The sequence below is a fragment of the Lynx canadensis genome, chromosome B2 (assembly GCF_007474595.2).
Source record: "Lynx canadensis isolate LIC74 chromosome B2, mLynCan4.pri.v2, whole genome shotgun sequence".
In the NCBI taxonomy this organism is placed as follows: Eukaryota; Metazoa; Chordata; class Mammalia; order Carnivora; family Felidae; genus Lynx; species Lynx canadensis.
The window spans coordinates 79,020,212-79,039,150 of record NC_044307.1 but is presented as its reverse complement, the minus strand read 5'-3'; the positions used below and the strand labels follow the sequence as shown (position 1 = coordinate 79,039,150).

At 37.2% G+C, this 18,939-nt stretch overlaps 1 protein-coding gene across 5 annotated transcripts in view; it reads left to right on the top strand.

Annotated features, from left to right (window-relative positions):
• Positions 1–18,939, top strand: part of RARS2 (arginyl-tRNA synthetase 2, mitochondrial) — a 69,164-nt gene that overhangs the window by 17,214 nt on the left and 33,011 nt on the right. For 3 of the 5 annotated variants that reach the window (XM_030315945.1, XM_032593208.1, XM_032593212.1), the window contains exons 3-5: positions 6,100–6,202; positions 7,780–7,863; positions 14,655–14,752. In XM_030315945.1, the coding sequence (XP_030171805.1) occupies positions 6,100–6,202; positions 7,780–7,863; positions 14,655–14,752 (285 nt within the window). Of the gene's footprint in view, positions 1–4,002; positions 4,092–6,099; positions 6,203–7,779; positions 7,864–14,654; positions 14,753–18,939 lie in introns of all 5 variants that reach the window. The other 2 variants (XM_032593210.1, XM_032593209.1) reach the window with 2 other exon arrangements.

Here is an 18,939-nt window from a genome sequence, read left to right as displayed (position 1 = left end):
TGTTGTTGGATCCGGTTGGCCAGTATCTTGTTCAGGATTTTTGCATCCATGTTCATCAGGGAAATTGGTCTGTAGTTCTCCTTTTTAATGGGGTCTTTGGTTTGGGGATCAAGGTAATGCTGGTCTCATAGAATGAGTTTGGAAGTTTTCCTTCCATTTCTATTTTTTGAAACAGCTTCAAGAGAGTAGGTGTTAACTCTTCTTTAAATGTTTAGTAGAATTCCCGTGGAAAGCCATCTGGCCCAGGACTGTTGTTTTGGGGGAGATTTTTGATTACTATTTCGATTTCCTTACTGGTTATGGGCCTGTTCACATTTTCTATTTCTTCCTGTTTCAGTTTTGGTAGTGTATATGTTTCTAGGAATTTATCCATTTCTTCCAGATTGCCCATTTTATTGGCATATAATTGCTCGTAATATTTTCTTATTGTTTGCGTTTCTGCTGTGTTGTGATCTCTCCTCTTTTATTCTGATTTTATTTATTTGGGTCCTTTCCTTTTTCTTTTTGATCAAACTGGCTAGGGGTTTATCAATTTTGTTAATTCTTTCAAAGAACCAGCTTCTGGTTTCATTGATCTGTTCTGCTTTTTGGTTTCAATAGCATTGATTTCTGTTCTAATCTTTATTATTTCCTTTCTTCTGCTGGTTTGGGTTTTATTTGCTGTTCTTTTTCCAGCTCCTTAAGGTGTATGGTTAGGTTGTGTATCTGAGGCCTTTCTTCCTTTTTGAGGAAGGCCTGGATTGCTATATACTTCCCTCTCATGACAAACTTTGCTGCGTCCCAGAGGTTTGGGACTGTGGTTATCATTTTCATGGGCTTCCATGTACTTTTTAATTTCCTCTTTAACTTCTTGTTTGTCCCATTCATTCTTTAGTAAGATGGTCTTTACTCTCCAAGTTTTGTTATCTTTCCACATTTTATCTTGTGGTTGATTTCAAGTTTCATAGTGTTGTGGTCTGAAAATATGCACGGTATAATCTCGATCTTTTTGTACTTGTTGAGGGCTGATTTGTGTCCCGGTATGTGGTCTATTCTGGAGAGTGTTCCATGTGAACTGAAGAAGAATGTGTATTCTGCTGCTTTAGGATGAAATGTTCTGAATATATCTGTTAAGTCTATCAGGTCCAGTGTGTCATTCAAAGCTATTGTTTCCTTGTTGATTTTTCTGTTTAGATGAACTATCCATTGTTGTAAGTGGGATGTTGAAGTCCCTTATTATGATATTGTTATCAATGAGTTTCTTTATGTTTGTGATTAATTTATTTATATATTTGGGTGTTTTCACATTTGGAGCATAAATATTTGCAATTGTTAGTTCTTGGTGGATAGACCCCTTAATTATGATATAATGCCCTTCATCTCTTGTTACAGTCTTTATTTTAAAATCTAGATTGTCTGATATAAGTATGGCTACTTTGGCTTTCTTTTGTTGACGATTAGCATGATAAATGGTTCTCCATCTTCTTACTTTCAATCTGAAGATGTCTTTAGGTCTAAAGTGGGTCTCTTGTAAACAGCATATAAATGGATCTTGTTTTCTTGTCCGTTCTGTTACCCTTTGTCTTTTGATTGGAACATTTAGTCCATTCACATTTAGAGTGAGTACTGAAAGATATCAATTTATTGCCATTATGTTGCTTGTAGAGTTGGAGTTTCTTGTGGTGGTCTCTGGTCCTTTCTAGTCTTTGTTGCTTTTGGTCTTTTTTTTTTCTTCCCCTCGTCTTTTCTCCCCTCAGAGAGTCCCCCTTAAAATTTCATGCAGGGCTGGTTTAGTGGTCACAAACTCCTTTGGTTTTTGTTTGTCTGAGAAGCTTTTTATCTCTCCTTATTTTGAATGACAGCCTTGCTGGATAAAGAATTATTGGCTGCATATTTTTCTGATTCAGTACATTGCATACATCCTTCCACTCCTTTCTGGCCTGCCAAGTTTCTGTGGATAGGTCTGCTGCAAACCTGATCTGTCTTCCCTTGTAGGTTAAGGACTTTTTTCCCCTTGCTGCCTTCATGATTTCTTTCCTTGCCTGAGTATTTTGTGAATTTGACTATAATATGCCTTGTTGATGGTCAGTTTTTGTTGAATCTATTGGGAGTCTTCTGTGCTTCCTGGATTTTGATGTCTGTGTCTTTCCCCAGGTTAGGAAAGCTTTCTGGTATGATTTGCTCACATAACCCTTCTACCCCTTTTTCTCTCTCTTCATCTTCTGGGACGCCTATGATTCTGATGTTGTTTCTTTTTAATGAGTCACGTGATTTCTCTAATTCTTAAATCGTGCCCTTTTCCCTTAGTCTCTCTCTTTTGTACTGCTTCATTCTTCTCCATAAGTTTGTCCTCTATATCGCTGATTCGCTGCTCTGGTTCATCCATCCTTGCTGCTGTGACATCTATTCGAGATTGCAGCTCAGTTATAACATTTTTTATTTCGTCCTGACTAGCTTTTACTTCTTTTATCTCCGCAGAAAGGGATTCTAATCTGTTTTCAACCCCAGCTAGCATTCTTATTATCGGGATTCTAAAGTCTTGTTGAGACTTGTTGCTTATATCTGTGTTAATTAAGTCCCTGGCTGTCCTTTCTTCCTTCATTGGGGTGAATTTTGGGGTGAATTCCTTCATTTTGTCATTTTGAAGGAAATAAAGGAATTAGTAAGGTAAAAAAATAATTAAAATTAAAAAATTGGAAACAACACACAGAAGAATCAAATAAATGATGTTAGATCCTAGGTGTGTTTTGGTCTGGTTGTTGAAAGGAGCTTGATATGTTAGAGAAAAAAGGAACAGAAAAGAAAAAAAGGAAAACGTTTGAAAACTTGAAAAAAATGAATACAATGAAACAAAATAAAATGATGGAAGTAAAGTAGAATTTGGAAAATTTACAAGAAAAGTAAAAAATATAGTAGAAAAAAATTAAAAATGTTTTTAATAAAAATGGAAAATAAAAATAGATATTCTCTTTCTGTATTCAAGAATAAAAAAAGAGGGGTGTCTGGGTGGCTCAGTCGGTTGGGCATCTGACTTCGGATCAGGTCATGATCTCGTGGTTTGTGGGTTCGAGCCCTGCGTCGGGTTCTGTGCTGAGAGCTCGGAGCCTGGAGCCTGCTTCGGATTCTGTGTCTCCCTCTCTCTCTGCCCCTCCCCTGCTCATGCTCTGTCTCTCTCTGTCTCAAAAATAAATAAAACATTTTAAAAAATTTTTAAAAGAAAGAAAAAAATGGAAATGATAGACCAGCAAACAGACTGAAATATGATTGAAATTACATCAGTTTCCCCTAGAAGTCAAACTATGAAGCATTTTATAGTCCATAAACTAAGCAAGCAGAGAGTCTTCTAGTGTTCCTTAAGAGCGAGGTTGGCCCAGTTGGGGGGGGGGGGCTTAGTGTAACGGCTCCATTCTCCACTAGATGGCACAGTTTAGCCTACTGGGGTGGATTTTTGCGGCACACGTAGGTGTGTATGCTCATGTGTGGGAGGAGTGAAAATGGCGTCACCCAGGTACCCAGTCTCTAGTAATGGAATTCTGTTCTCCCCAACCAGCAGTCAGGCACTTCTCCTTTGTCTCCTGCTTCCATCCACTCCCTGCTTTTATACTGTCCGTGACCAAGCCGTCAGGTTGCCAGCCAGCACCTCCCTCCTGAGTTTTGTCTCAGATGCGGCTGTGTTTGCCAGCCCCTCACTTCTGAGGGACTGCAGATTGACCCTTTATGACTTTATGGAGGAGAGTCTCACTGAGCAGTGGCATGGTGCCCGCCCACCCCAAGGAGTGTTCATGGGACCATGCTGCTGCTGATGCCCAGAGACTGTGGCTGGGTGCCAGTCTGCCCCAGAAGAAGTTCCCATGATCGTGTAGTAGCAGTGTTTCAGGGGTTATGGTAGATCACAGCACACATCTGGTACCAGGCTTCCCACGTAATGTCGTTGTTCCAGCACCAGCAAATGTTGTTCTCCAGGGTCCGCTGGGACCTTTGTTTGTTGGATGGCCTTACCCTCTCTCCCAAATATCCTCCCAGCAGGGGAACCGCCTCTTCCCGTGTGTCCTGAAGACCCCTTGCACCTTTCTGCTCCCGGGGATTCGCCCTTCCCACCAGACCACCACCAGGTATCAAGCTGCAGAGTTTCAGACTCTGCACTCCCCCTGTTTATAGAGTCTTAATGGAATTTAAACCCTCTCTTTTCTCCTTTCTCCCTTTTTTTGTTCAGTCCTTTGCGTACTCTTTCTTTTTTCTCCAGCTGTTTTCGGGGTGTGGGGGGGGTGAGATGCTTTCCCATACTCTCTGCACATCTCCATCCTCTCTCCACAAGCAAGAATAGCTCCTGGCCCTCCACGGCTTCTCTCCCCTAGTTCACCTCTCCTCACTGCGTACCTGCCAAGTTCTGTGGTTCAGGCTGTGCAGATTATTGTGTTAATCCTCAAATCAGTTTTCTAGGTGTGCAGGATGGTTTAGTGTTGATCTTGGCTATAATTCAGGGAGGAGAGATGCAAAATAAAATTTCTAGTTTATTCCTCCATCTTGGCCCCTCTAAGATAATAAAATTTTTTAATTAAATTTCATTATTTTATCATTCATGTCTAGATAAAATTATAGATGCTTCTTATTCATAATTTTTTTAAACTATAGAAGATCACGTGACCTCTTTGTGTTTCCTGGATGTTTGAGAGCGATTCTACCTATAAAGTCCTATTACACCTCATGTAAAGTATCCTAGCTATATGTCAAAATTTTAATCTCTGGTATATTCACATCTGTATAATTTCACTTAATATCGTAATTGTTCTTACTACTTTCTATTTAACCTTTTAAAAAATCTTTGCGTGTTCATGTATTATTCCCATTTTGTTAAACTAATTTCTTCAATTTCCCACATTATTGGTGCAAATATGTGGTAAACTATCAAAGTCCTTTGGTAAGAATAAATACATTCAAACCTTATGTAAATTTCCCCAATTAAAGTTAGTCTTTAAGAAATTGAATTGTCATGTCCTCAGGGCTCAGGACTCAGGACTGTTTAACATTTTTATTTAACATCAGAACTAAGATTAGTATTATTTACTCAGGACTTAATTTCTCAGCACAATGTGAAATAGGTACCATTACCATCACCATTTTACTAGGGTACAAGAGAAGTTAAGCAAAGTGCTTAAGATCACACAGAGACTGATTAATAGATGAACTTGGGTCTGCAGTTACAGCTGAAATGTTTAGTGGATGAGTTTGGGTTGGTAAGTATAATCCGTACTAGGTTGCTGGATAATGTATTAAGGCTCAAGAAAACTCTTCTAGTTTGTTTTTTTGTTTCCTGGGGTTTTGGGTGAGGGGGGAGAATGAGAATATGAGTTGGGGAGGGACCAAGGGAGAAGAAGAGAGAATCTTAAGCAGTCTCCATGCCCAGCACAGAAATGGCTCAAGAAAATTCTTTTTGTTGTTGTTGTTGTTGTTGTTGATTTTAGGAGAGAATGTGCATGCGGACACATAACTGGGGGAAGAGGCAGAGAGAGAGGAGAGAGAATCCCAAGCACCCTCCATGCTGTCAGCGCAAGCCCAAAGTGGGGCTCAATCCCACAAACCAGGCTTGAGAAAATTCTTAGTGGTTTTTGTTGACCAGTTGTTTAATGTAATGTGAAACAGATACCACACAGGGTTTTTTAGGCATGTCCCTGAGTTTCAAGAATGATAACAAAGTTCATTTATGCCCCTCTAAAATACATTCTTTTGTCTCGATGACAATGGACTAGACAGTAGTTTTATCCACTTATTCTGCCCATAGAGTTTCATTCTCTAGTTCCTTATTAAATATCAGATGTTCCAGCATGGGTAAATATGTAGATGTTTGTATATCAATTAAAATTTCATCACACTTTGAGCTACCTATCTCAGATTGTAAAACTACGATTAGGTAATAGAAGAGGAAGAATTTTAGAAGATAAAGTTCTAAATAAATATAAGGTGATATTTCTGATTTCTTTGCTTTATATTTTGAAAGCATAATCCTTTCATAAAATTGTATCAATGTGGAGAACCCATAGTGGCTGGTCTTTTTTGTTGTTGTTATATTAGTAATGTTTTTAAGATATAATAGCTTTTTCCTTTTTCAATTTCTGTCTTTAGAGAAGTAGCTGATTTTCAGCTTTCTGTGGATTCTCTATTGGGAAACAACAATGACCATTCAAGACCAGATGTTCAAGTTCAAGCCACGAGACTGGCAGAGAAGGTACTTTAGCACTATTATCTTTTTTTGACATTATAATCTTATTATTTTTTTAAAGAAGAAAAAACTCTGCAAGCTATCTCAGCCATAATAATGATTTAATAGGTTTTTTTTGTTCAAAGCACTTGGAAAATACAATTTAAATTCATTTTAGCTGTGTACAGTAAGGTTAAGATGATTTTTCAAATTAGTTAAAAAGCATTCCTCTTGAGCTGACATTGTTCAATTTTTTGATTAACTACTTACAGGAGGAGTGAAGTGTTAATTAAATTTACAGATTGAAGCTGGACGGACTTCTGAATTTAAGAGAACACGCTTGATAAATTAGAGCAGTGGGTTGTAATTTTTAAAATTATTTTCTGAGAAGAGCATTAAAATATGAGAAGAAATGATTAGATGTAAATAGAATCATGATTGCAGAGAAGAAGTGGCTAGATGATTTAATAAACGTCTTTCATTTCTAATTTCTCTGATGGGTTTGATATCTAAAAGAGGAGTTGAAAGGATTGTAGAGAATGACCAAATCTTTTTAGTGTAATACCATCAAAAACAGGGTTTTTTAAATAGAGTTATTACATGTGAGACAGAGGCATCTGGGCACACTGAATGATTGGAACAATGAAAGTCACCATCATAGAAAAAGATGCATAAAGATTGAGTATAATCAAAGAGCTTTGGTAGCTGAGCAAGTATTTAATCAGAAAATCAACCCAGATTTTTATCAGGAAGTACACCAGGAGTAGAATTGTGCTAATTACAATACTTAGTCTCTTCCCCCATCAACTGTGAGTTCTTAAAACTAAAGACTAGTGCCTCTTCAGTGATAACAGGTATCTCCTCAAGGTTCATGGGTATTATCAGGTGCTTTTAAATCTAGTAGGTTAAAATCCTAAGGTATATTCAATGAGGACAAAAGGTTTAAATGATTTCTATTTCATGTGTTGATACAAGTGCTTCAGCGTGGGGCCTGACAGAATGGCATGTTCTGTGGCTCTCATGCAAGGTAGGAGAGAAAAATTTTTAGATTTTTTTTTTTTTTGAAGTAATCTCTACACAGGGTAGGGGAGATAAAGAGTTCACTACATGTCAAGGCACATAAGGTGGGCATAAAGTGATGCTGGGAGAATTTGAGGTGAGGGAATGGGAAAGAGGAAGAGATTCTGAATAAAGAATAGTGGTCTAGTCCAGAAACAAAGAAAATGTTGTTTACCCAAATAGAGTGATAAAAGTAAACAGATTGGCTAAGGCCCAGGTCCAGATACAATGATTGGGAGATATGATGCACTTGGCTGCCTTTGGACTCCAATTTGATAGTATTAAAACTACAAATCTCAGGGTGCCTGGGTGACTCAGTTGTTGAATGTCCAACTCTTGATCTTAGCTCCGGGGGTTGTGAGTTCAAGTCCCTTGTTGGGCTCCACATTGGGTATGAAGCCTACTTAAAAATAAATAAATAAATAAATACATAAATAAATACATAAATAAATAAATAAATAAATAAAAATTTAAAAATAAAAATTACAAATTTCAATATGTCTATTTTATAACATACCTAGTTTACTTGATTTTTATCTTTTCAGCTAAAATGTGATACAGTGGTAAGTGAAATCAGCACTGGTCAAGGGACTGTAAATTTCAAAATAAACAGAGAACTATTAACAAAGGTAAGAATGGGTTCTATTCCAGCTATGCACCTTTAGTCTCTGATTTAGCTATGTGATTTTCCTTTAGTTCTTAAACTTCGTCTCCTCTTGCCTCAAAACTTTGCACATTCTGATAACCCTCCCTGGAGTGCCACCCCAAGTTAACTCCTGCTTATCCTTCAGCTCTTGGTATTTCCTGGGATGGGCCTTTCTGTCTTCTTCATATATGTGCTCTACTAGCACTGGATAGCTCTCCTTTATAGAAGTTATCCTAGTTGCTGGTTTATATTCTTTTTATTTGATTAATGCCTCTTGCCCTTTAAACTCTAATTTCCATCAGGGCTTATAGCATCTGTTTTTCTCACTATTGGATCCCCAGTTCCTAGCAAAATGCCTTGCATGCAGTATGTGTGAGATAACTATTGTTGAATGAGTTAACGGACTCTGTATGGAATACACGAAAAGTACTGCTGATTTTGGCTCTCTGGTAGCCTGTAATCTGTTGGACGCATAAGATTTATATAGAAGAAACCATGAGACAGCTTATTCTTTTAATAAAACAAATACTAAAACAAAAAAGTAGAGGTGACTGGGTGGCTCAGTCAGTTAAGCTCTGACTCTTGACTTAGGTTCAGGTCATGATCTCAAAGTGGGTCGCTGGGCATGGAGCCTGCTTAGGATTCTCTTTCTCCCTCTGCCCCTCCCCACCTCTAAAAAACAAAAGAACAACAAACAACGTGGATTGATACAATAAGCCTAAGAAGGATCAGAATACTCAGGCCTGGAGGAGTTGGGAAAATGACATAAAGGAATTGGGTCTCATGTATGCTTATGGTGGATAAGTAATCCTGGATAGGCACGGTATGAGATCTTTTGTGTAGAGTTTTGTCTCCATTTAACTTTAAAGTTTATCATAATGCATGCTTTGGTCTGTTGTTTTAAAAAATATGTACGCTGGTATTGAGTTGGTCAGACTTAGTCAATGCTGCAGTCCTGAATTGAAAATAATTATAAAACCAAAATTTCTAATAGTATAATTTCTCACCAAGGTTATATAGTTTATTGGCATTTGCCCATCAGCCCTGTAATCCTTCTGAAGGAGAGTTAGTGTTTCATGCTTGTCTCTAGATCTTTGAACTTTTTTCTTTTATCTTTTTTTCACTCCTACTTCAAGGTAAATTAGTTAACCAAAATCATTCACAAGGTCAGGAGAAAATTTGAGCTTGTTAAAATGTGTCTACAATCTGTTGGTCTCTTGATAACATTTCATGTCAATTTAGTAACCATTGAGTCTAATTTACCATTTCTAAATAAGTAACTCTTTCTTCCAGTTGCAGTCTCAATTTTTTAAAATTTATTTTATTTATTTTTTGATAGAGCAAGTGGAGGAGGGGCAGAGAGAGCGAGAGAGAAAGAGAGGGGGCAGAGGATCTGAAGCAGGCTCTGTGCTGACAGCCAAGCCTGATATGGGACTTGAACTCACAAACCACAAGATCACGACCTGGGCCGAAGTCAGATGCTTAACCAACTGAGCTACCCAGGTGCCCCATCAGTCTCAGTTTTTATGGAAACAGTGCAGTTCACCAAAGTGCCCATCAGACTTCAGGCTGCTTCATAGGCAGCAGTTATCTTACTTCTTTTGTTTTCCCTCAGATGGGAAACTGTGCTGTTAGATGGAGTTTGCCTTTGCAACCAGCTTAACTGAAAGAGATATGGTTTATATATCAGGCAAGGCATATATTAATAATTTAACATTTCAATGGCCATGAATTTTCATACTTTATTATATTATAATGAATAAGCTATTAGTTTTTCTGTGATTTAAGGATGCACACTAGCTTGCTTATTCCCAAATCCTTCTCAGTTGACAACGGAAGGATAATATCCAGGTCTTTGAGATCCAGCTTTTTCACCTGGAAATCCTCCCAACATTATAGCCTTGAGGATCTGGATCGTAGAGTGATTTTTGTTAAAGGAACAAGCAGACTGCTTACAGTTGCCCTGCTTGGTGTTACAGTAACCATACTTCCTAAACTAGTAAGAAAAAGGGGTACTGAATGTGCCTGTGTTACGTTACAGTTTTTTTTTAATGATATTTCTTGTTCAAAGCCTAATTTCTTCTACATCTGGCTCCATTATTTTCAGGCCTTAAACAATAGTCATTTGCATATGTAATGAATTTTTCAGATCGCATCAAGAAAAATATTCAACCCTTTGGGACCATTATTAATACATTTTTTTCCATATTAATGTTATCAAGATTGACATGTAGCCAATGACCTGTGTCCAAAACTTACTTCTCAAGCAGAGAATTACGAATTTGTCATTGCTTACACATGTACAAGCTTAGCCTTGCATAAAAACGTATCTGTTCATGCAGTACAATTGAATTATTAACACTGGCAGCACCAGGAATGATTAAATGTTAGCTTACATTTGGCTCACTAACAGTGGCAATATAATGTCTTCATATAAATCATCCTCAAAGGGAGGAGACTAAAATGTGAAATTCAAGGCAGTAGGAAGTACCAAATCATGGGGACTAGATGATAAATTTTTCAAAGCTATAAGATGATTTGACCAATACATACGTTGTGAAGAGCTGTCACTTTGGTACCAAGCTTCCACCTGTCAATAGCTTACATATGACTTTCAAGAGTAATTTATGAAGAGTAATTTAGAATAATAGTTTAGGGGGAGAAAAAAAGAAAATATGAGTTTAACTAAATAGGAAAAAGGCAAACCAAGTCTTGTTTTTTAGGTGTGCCTTAAAAGTACACAATGGATAACATCATTTTTGGTTCACATGTACACATGTATTTTTTATTTGCCAAATTCAACTTTGCATGCTCTACTAAAACTTAAGAAAAAAAGACAGAAAAAGAGATACTAATTAAGTGGCTCTAATTCTGCTTATTATTTTACTAATTGAGCTTATGCCAAAAAGCAGTAGATGCATTCAAATCACGTGTAGTATCAATAGGCTGAACACATGGGAGGAATGATTAAGCACTTTCCAACTATTGACCAAAGAATTAACTAGACAAATAGTAGTAGCTTCCTTAGAAATCATTCTAAGAGCATCTTACATTTTAACATTTGACATTTTAATGTACCCATTGATGAATAGATGGGCCTCTAGTTTATTCATCTATTGGAATATCATGAAACTTTACTAGCTCACTGACATTCTGTAGTTAAAAACTTTGAGTTCCCACTAGTTTAATAAACTTTCTGCTTATTATTTGCGAGGTCCTGAGGGTTCTGCCCTCAAAGAGTTTATGATCTAAAAGAAAAGCATAAAAAAATAGTGTTACGGTGTAATGTGTAGTGGGTATGATAATGTGATGAATAATATAATGGAGGCATGTATAAGTTGCAGTCCCGTGTAAAGAAAGGTACACATAAGTCTGTCTTCTTTTATTAATTTTTTTTGATGTTTATTTTTGAGAGAGACACAGGTGTGTGCAGGGGGAGGGGCAGAGGGAGAGGGAGACGCAGAATCCAAAGCAGGAGCTTTGGAGCTGTCAGTGTAGAACCCAACGCGAGGTTCAAACTCATGAGCCATGAGATCATGACCTGAGCTGAAATTTGACACTTAACCTGACTGATCCACCTAGGTGCCCACATAAGACTGTCTTGAGAGAAGAAGCAATCTTGAATTGGGATAAAGATGAAACTGTATCCGGGGCTCCTGGCTGGCTCATTTGGTAGAGCATGCAACTCTTAATCTCAAGGATTTGAGCCCACACTGGGTGTAAAGATTACTTAAAACAAACAAACAAAAAAACAAGACTGTATCTGGGAGATGCAAGGGCAGGCCTTCCAGGCCGAAGATATAGTCTGGGCCAGAGTACAGACCGTCGAGAACATGGTATTGTCTGGCACTGTCACTCACTGGAGTGATAGCATATGGTTTGCACATAGGATGGCACAGGGGAGGATAGGAAATTATACAATGTGGAGGGCCTTATATGACAGCAGAAGAGTTTCAGCTTTTTCCTGTGTCATTATTTTCCATGGTGTGTTATATGTATCACAGGTGGTACATTTGATAATTTTCGGTATTATACTAATAAGAGTTAGTTTATTTTGATATTATATACTTCTTGCAAAAATTATAAAAGCATAACATTTCTAGGGGCACCTGGGTGGCTCAAATGGTTAAGCGTCTGACTCTTGATATCAGCTCAGATCTTGATCTCAGGGTTATGAGTTCAAGCCCCATGTTGAGCTCCATGCTAGGGGTGAAGCCTACTTAATAAAAAAAAAAATTTTTTTTTAGGAACAATTCTAACTTGTGACTTTTATGGATATTATAACATTCCTTTTAACAAATCAGGTTTCTCAAAATTTTTTAAAAAGTAAAGGTAATATGCACATAAAGTAAAAGTCAAACCAGAAATTGATAAAATATTTTAAATGTTAGGGAATTATTGCAAGATTTAAATAGAACATACACTTAATTAAATATGTATGTTATATAAGGATGTAGTTGTGTATTACTGTTTTGTTTTGGTTGTTTTTGTAGTGGTATAGCTGACGGATGATGAAGATATAAACCAGGCCACAGGGGATAACTGTAATGATACTTAGGAGATAGCATGTACAAGGTTTGGTAGTTAATAGATGATTGATTATGAAGGTTGTGGGAAAAGGGTAAAGTTTAGGAACTCCTACACCTCTGACTTGGTTAGCTGAGTGAGGGGGTATAGTTCATAGAAGTGGAGAAGGCAGAAGGAGGAGGAGTATATTCCATTTGAAGTGCCTTAGATGTCCATTCTTGGAGTTGGACATACCAGTCTGCGGCACAGGAGAGATTTTATTATTAGGTAAGTAGTGGTTGAAGTCTTAGGACTTTATACCTAGGAGAAGTATAAAGTAAGGAGCGAGAAGCAAGAAAGGAGCACAGGCTGGGGAGTGGAGGGACAGGCAGTGTAAGAGGAGCCTGCAAAGGAAACTGGGAAGCAAAAGTCAGTAGAAAGTAATGTTACAACCAAGGACAGAGGATGGTTGCAAGGAGAAGAGTAGTCATTAGCTAAGGTGATGTTTGAAAAGTGGTCACCTTGGGGAAGGTGGTGGGTTAGGCCAAATGATCAAAAGGGACTCTAGACTTTTGCCTTATCTTGTTTAATTTTTTAGTTTATAAAAAGTGTGCTCATAAAGGTAATACATTAGAGAATTTAAGCATTCAATTAGGTTTGGCATTTCAAATTTTGATTTTGAGAGCACTTGGAATAAAATAGTCGAGAAGGAAGCTGTAGGTAGCACATTGATCAGATTGTCAATGGAAGGTTTGGAAGTGGGGCAGGTAAGATAGTCCCTTACTAAAGCTGCTTTTTTGTTTGTGCCAGAGATGTTAATGAACTGAGGGTCATTTGTTAAAGGAGAGTTTAACTTACTGTGATTGCCTTTTGTGGAGTCTGCCATCCATTATACATAAAGGGATGGAAAGTGAAATGAATGGGTAGATGTTAACTTTAGAATAATCTGACTATGAATTCCTCCCCTCACTAGTATTTACCTCCCCCACTTGCAGTTTTGGCAGCCATAGTCTTAGAGTAATTAACATATAATGGGCCCCTAGTGTATGACACACACTATTCTCTTTAATGTCTCTGTATATTCATCCTTACTCTCTGTGTCCTATATTTTGTGAGTGAAAGGAATAATATTTTCTCTGTGTCCTTGTGCAAATACATACTGTTTCTGAACCTTAGTTTTTGCATCTACTAAATGGGAAATGTTGCCCATTTTATGATTGTGAGGCTAAGGATAGCATAAAAGCATCTGGACTTAAACCTAGCACTTTGTAGATGCTTCTTGAAAGTATTGTTTTGCTGCCTCCTGCTACTTTCTCTGCCTTTTCCATTAAGTGACCATTTTAACCAACTCTTAATGATAGTAAAATTCTTCACATCATAAACTACATATTTAGGACTCAGAATACGGTTCATGAAGCAAAACCAATGTAAGAGTAAAGAGAAGCCTATCATAGAAAATTCAAACCCCTAGACTAAAAAATGAACGCATAAATAAATGCATCATGCCATTAGCAAAAAAGGAAGTGTGAATTTTGTGAACTGTATAATCTTTCTGTGTTCATTTCTAAAAATGGAATATGTTTTGGTTGTTTCTGTGAGATTGCCTTGTTTTTTACTTATGTAGCCAGTAGGCATTTGAATTACAGGTTTGTGTTTTCTACTGTTCATGTGATCGTTAGTATTACAAGAGTAGCAGCAGCATGCAGTAGTTAATACATTAGCTCTGGAGTGAAAAAGGTTTTGCTACATGACTTAATAGCAGTATGACCTTGGGAAGGTTCTCTGTGCTTCTCTTTACTTATTTATAAAAATAATACTTCTCTCTTAGGGTTGTTATAAGGATTAAATGAGTTAATGCATAGAAAATGCTTAGAACAGTGTATGCACATAGTATGCATTAAGTAAATATTAGATGCTCCTGGTTTTGCTGTTACTATCTGCTGTGGGACTTTTGGCAGTTACTTAACCTCTCTAAACTTCAGTTTCTTTATCTGTAAGGTATCTATATCATTGGTTCATGTAAGAATAAATAGATGTGATGTATAAAAGGGCACAGAGCCCCCATAGATGTTAATTCTTATTATTACCGTTCTGACTGGCATTAGCAACTGGAGGAGGGGCTGACAATGCTGTAAAATGCTCAGTTCCATAAATTAGAATGAGCAAATAAGCAATGTTTACTTCATTACCAGTAAACAAAGTAATTAAGTAATTTCTAAAAATTGCAGTTTTTTTCTGTCATTAAATCTCATACCTTTTACTTTTCAGACAGTACTACAACAAGTAACCAAAGATGGCTCAAAATATGGGTTAAACAGTGAGCTGTTCTCTGGTCTTCCCCAGAAGAAGATCGTGGTTGAATTCAGGTGCGTGCCAACTCATCTTAAGTGTTGGTTATCACAGTGGCTGGGCAGTTATGTGGTTTACCATTATCATCTTGGGCTTCAGGAAATTACACAAGAAAAATAGAAAACCAGTGAGATTTGTTTTCTTAATAGTACAGTGAATTGATCACTGTACCATGAATAAAAATTTTGGACTCCAATAAAAAGTCTAGTGATTATGGTGGTTTTTTTTTTTTAATTATTTAATAGTTACTTTTTTTTGGAAGAACTGGTTTTTCCATTTTAGTAAACTCTTAAAGGTAATGGTTACTGCCACATTAAGAATTTTAAAGTAATGTGATTACTGGAGAGCAAAGCCTTGTAGCATTTGTAATGTATATTTTTAAAATTATCGGAAAAATAGGTTGAAATTTTAATATGCCTCTAAATAATCCTCTTAATAACTTTCTGATATGCTGTCAGTATAGCCATCTAATATTTGAACTATTTGTAGGTAGCCAGAACAGAAAAGGGAATACTTTCAGAGTGCAACTTGACCAGTTGGCAGCTCATGGAAATGATTAGAGATGCTGTGTGTGCCTTCCTAAAAGCTGAAGAGTCTTGATGAACTGTTTTCCTACTTGGAAAATTAGAACTTGCTATACGATAGCCTTTTGTTTTCTTAAGTATATATTTCTGTAGAGGATCTTTAAAAATTATAGAATATTTTAGGTTTCCTGACTATTATAATTTATTATAAAAACTTAGTTATAATTAGCACCTGCATAACCCATGATGAGAGTAGGTTTTATGGATTCCACATTTGTACTGTCTATGCCACTCATTTGGGTTCTTAAAAAAGGCAGATTCTCTAAAATTCAGTAAACGTGTTTATGGTAAGGATTGGTTGCTGAGTAAACTCCTGCTCCTGTGGAGTAGACACATATTATGAATAAATCTTACACTTGCAGTGAACCCCAATCATATTTAAGGTTGAGTTTAAACATTTGTTGCATCTCAGAGAGGAGATGGACTAGATGAGGTCATCTTCACACCAGAGAGGAACTACACTAAGGCCATCCCTCAAAGAAAGTTGCCTTCCATTTCTGTTATCTTTTCTTGTGTAACAGGCTATGCTAAAATTCAATATAGGAGGGCACCTGGGTGGCTCAGTCGGTAAAGCGTCCGGACTCTTGATTCCGGCTCAGGTCCTATCTCACTGTTTATGAGTTCAAGCCCTGCATCAGACTCCATGCTGACAGTGCAGAGCCTGCTTGGGGTTCTCTTTCTACCTCTCTCTCTCTCTCTCTCTCTCTCTCTCTCTCTCTCTCTGTGCCACTCCCCCACTTGCTCTCTTTCTCTCTCTCAAAATAAATAAACTTAAGCATTTTTAATAAAATTTAAAATAAAGTTTAATGGAGCACAGGCTTGCACTTTCATTTACATTTTGTCTATAGTGGCTGCTTTTATACTGCCATGGCAGTTGAGCAGAATTGAATTGAATAGTTGAGGTAGAGACCAGGTGGCCTGCAGGCCTAAAATATTTACTATCTGATTCTTTAAGGAAACGTGTGTCAATTCCTGATTAGTGTCTTGAAACAACCATTATAATGTTTATGACACTATAGATCAGGAAATCAGGGATGGCTTAGCTCAGTGGTTCTTTGGCCTGTTATCATATGTAGCTCTAGTCATCTAGAGACTATACTGGGGGTCAGAATTCAGGTGGCCCATTTTACTTGTTTGGCAGCTTACCTGAAGGACGGCTGGCCAGTCATCTCTCTCTCTCCACAGTGTCTCTTCAGCAGAGTTAACCAGACTCCTTTACAAAGGTTCTCAGGGCTCCAAGATGGTAAAAGCATCTCATCTTGAAACAGGCATAGATAGCCTCATTTCTGTCACATTCTGCTGGTTTCAAAGCAAGTCACAAGATCAGCCCCGAATCAGGGGGAGGGAAAACAAATTAACTACGTTTCTTAATGGCGAGAGTGGCAAGCTTGTGGTTGTCTAATTCTTTTCATTCATGTCTTTAAATTGATGCAGGACTTCACCTCCTCTGGGAGGCGCCTACTTCAGTACCATATTCCTCTTCTACTTCTTGCTGTTACCTAACCAGCAGTAAAGGAAAATCAGTAGAGAAGTGGTATAGCATCTGTTACCATGCATTCATCCTTGAAATAATGCTATTGTAAGTTTCTTGAAACTTGAAAAGTTGCCACCAGTGTTCACTTTTAACACGTTCTTTCTTATTGTCACTTGACCTTCATCATCCCTTCTTCCCAACCAAACTTGAAATACCAACACCTCAGTCTTCCTTATTCATTGATTCTCTTGCTTTTCTCCTGTTTTTGTTTCCCATGTAATAATACTCTTTTGTTTACACTTATAAGAAATGTCTAAAAGTAGCCTGTTCTATTTGAGTTGTATTCTGTAAGCTATTTGTATGGCTTTTTCTTTGTAGGCTTTTTTATTTGCTTATGGATTTGCTCCTCTTGTGCTTTTTCTAAAGGATTTAATAAGGAAGTCTGGAATTTAAATGAGCATTTGAATGCTGATGAAGGCAGAGTCCATGTCCCAGCAGCCATCTTTGCTCTCTGTTATATTCCATCTGGCATTGCTTTGTCCATAGCTGCTCTTTCCCTTAGAAGTTTTCCATATGCTATGATGCTTACCATTGTTGTTTCGAAGTAGAGACAAACAAGTGAGGGACAGGGTCAAAGTTGATAGGAAACATCATTCTTGAATTTCTTCTGAAAATGAGAGAGGTGGGAGAACAGAGCTTTTTAAATATATAGTATCTTAAATAGGGTAACTTTACCCCCAAAAAACAAGAGATAAGTGTTCAAGAAACTTGCCCTCTAAGTTGAGGTGTTGATGGTAATAATTGGTTAAGTAACTTGCTCAGGGCCATAGACTAACTCTGACTCTGAAGCCTGTATACTTTACCTTTACTGCCTCCCTGACATACAGTATTGATTGTCATATATTTTGTCAGATCTAGGAGTATCGTGATAAAATGCCAGAGTAGAGGACTGTCCATCATATATGAGCTCTAGCTGAGTAGGTGGTATAAGACTTGAAGCTAACTTCTGTTGCCTCCCTCCTCTCTGCAAAGTCAGCCTTTCCTATTTTGTACAGATCAAACTTTCAGGAACAGTCAGCAGTGGTGTACTTTCCTCTTCTTTCTCAGCTCAGTCTTCCCCATCCCCTGCTATTCCCCAGTGTGAAGTGTTCTCGCAAAACAGATTGAGGACCTCTAGGAAATTGAGAATCTGAGAGATTGGGTTACCAGTTGTGACTATTAGTAACTGACTCGACAGTCTTGGATAGGACAGTTTATTTTCCTGGTTTCTTATCTGGAAAATAAGAGCAATAATATTTGTCTTTTCTTAAAGATTGAGGAAATTACATAATTTTTTTTTTTTTTACAAGATTCAGTAAGGTATCCAAATTATAAGTCATTCACCAGGGCTACTTTTGTTGCCAAGGGACTCGAATTTGTACTTTCCGTTTCATTGTATTTGTTCTGAGTAGGAAAATGGTACCAAAGAATAGCATATTGATGGTTCAAAAGGGACATTTTGTCAAGGCTGAAAACCTAGGTAGATGCAGTTCTTCCAGTCCTAGAGAAAACAATACAAAAACTCTGCGAAAACTTAAAAAAAAAAAGATAATATAAATAACTAGCTTGATCAAATTCAAAGATTATAAAAATATTCGGTGAAAAGGAATTTTCTTCCCCATTCCCATTTCTTAGTTCTCGCCTTATGGGCATTCATCAATACTAGTTTCCTGTTTACCCACCTAGAGATAGTCTGTTTTTACACATTGTTCTGCTGCTTACTTTTTTCACTAAATAATGCCTTGTATTCCTTTAATATTTGAAGTATATCCAGGGCTGGTTTATTATTTTTATTGTTTCATACTACTGTTGTCATTTTTTAAAATCAGCTTTATTGGAATATAATCATGCACAATATAATACAGTTTAACATTTCAGCATATAATTTGATGAATTTTGGCAAAGGTGTACAGGTCATGTAACTACCACTGCAATTAGGGTGTAGAATATTTTCTTTTTTTTTCTATTTTATTGACTTGCTTTTATCTATATTTTATTTTGCTTACTTTGGTCTTCCTTTTCTAGTTTCTTAAAGGAGAAAATTAGATGTCTTATTGGTTTGGAGGCTTTCTTTTGTAATATAAACATTCCATGCCATAGATTTTTC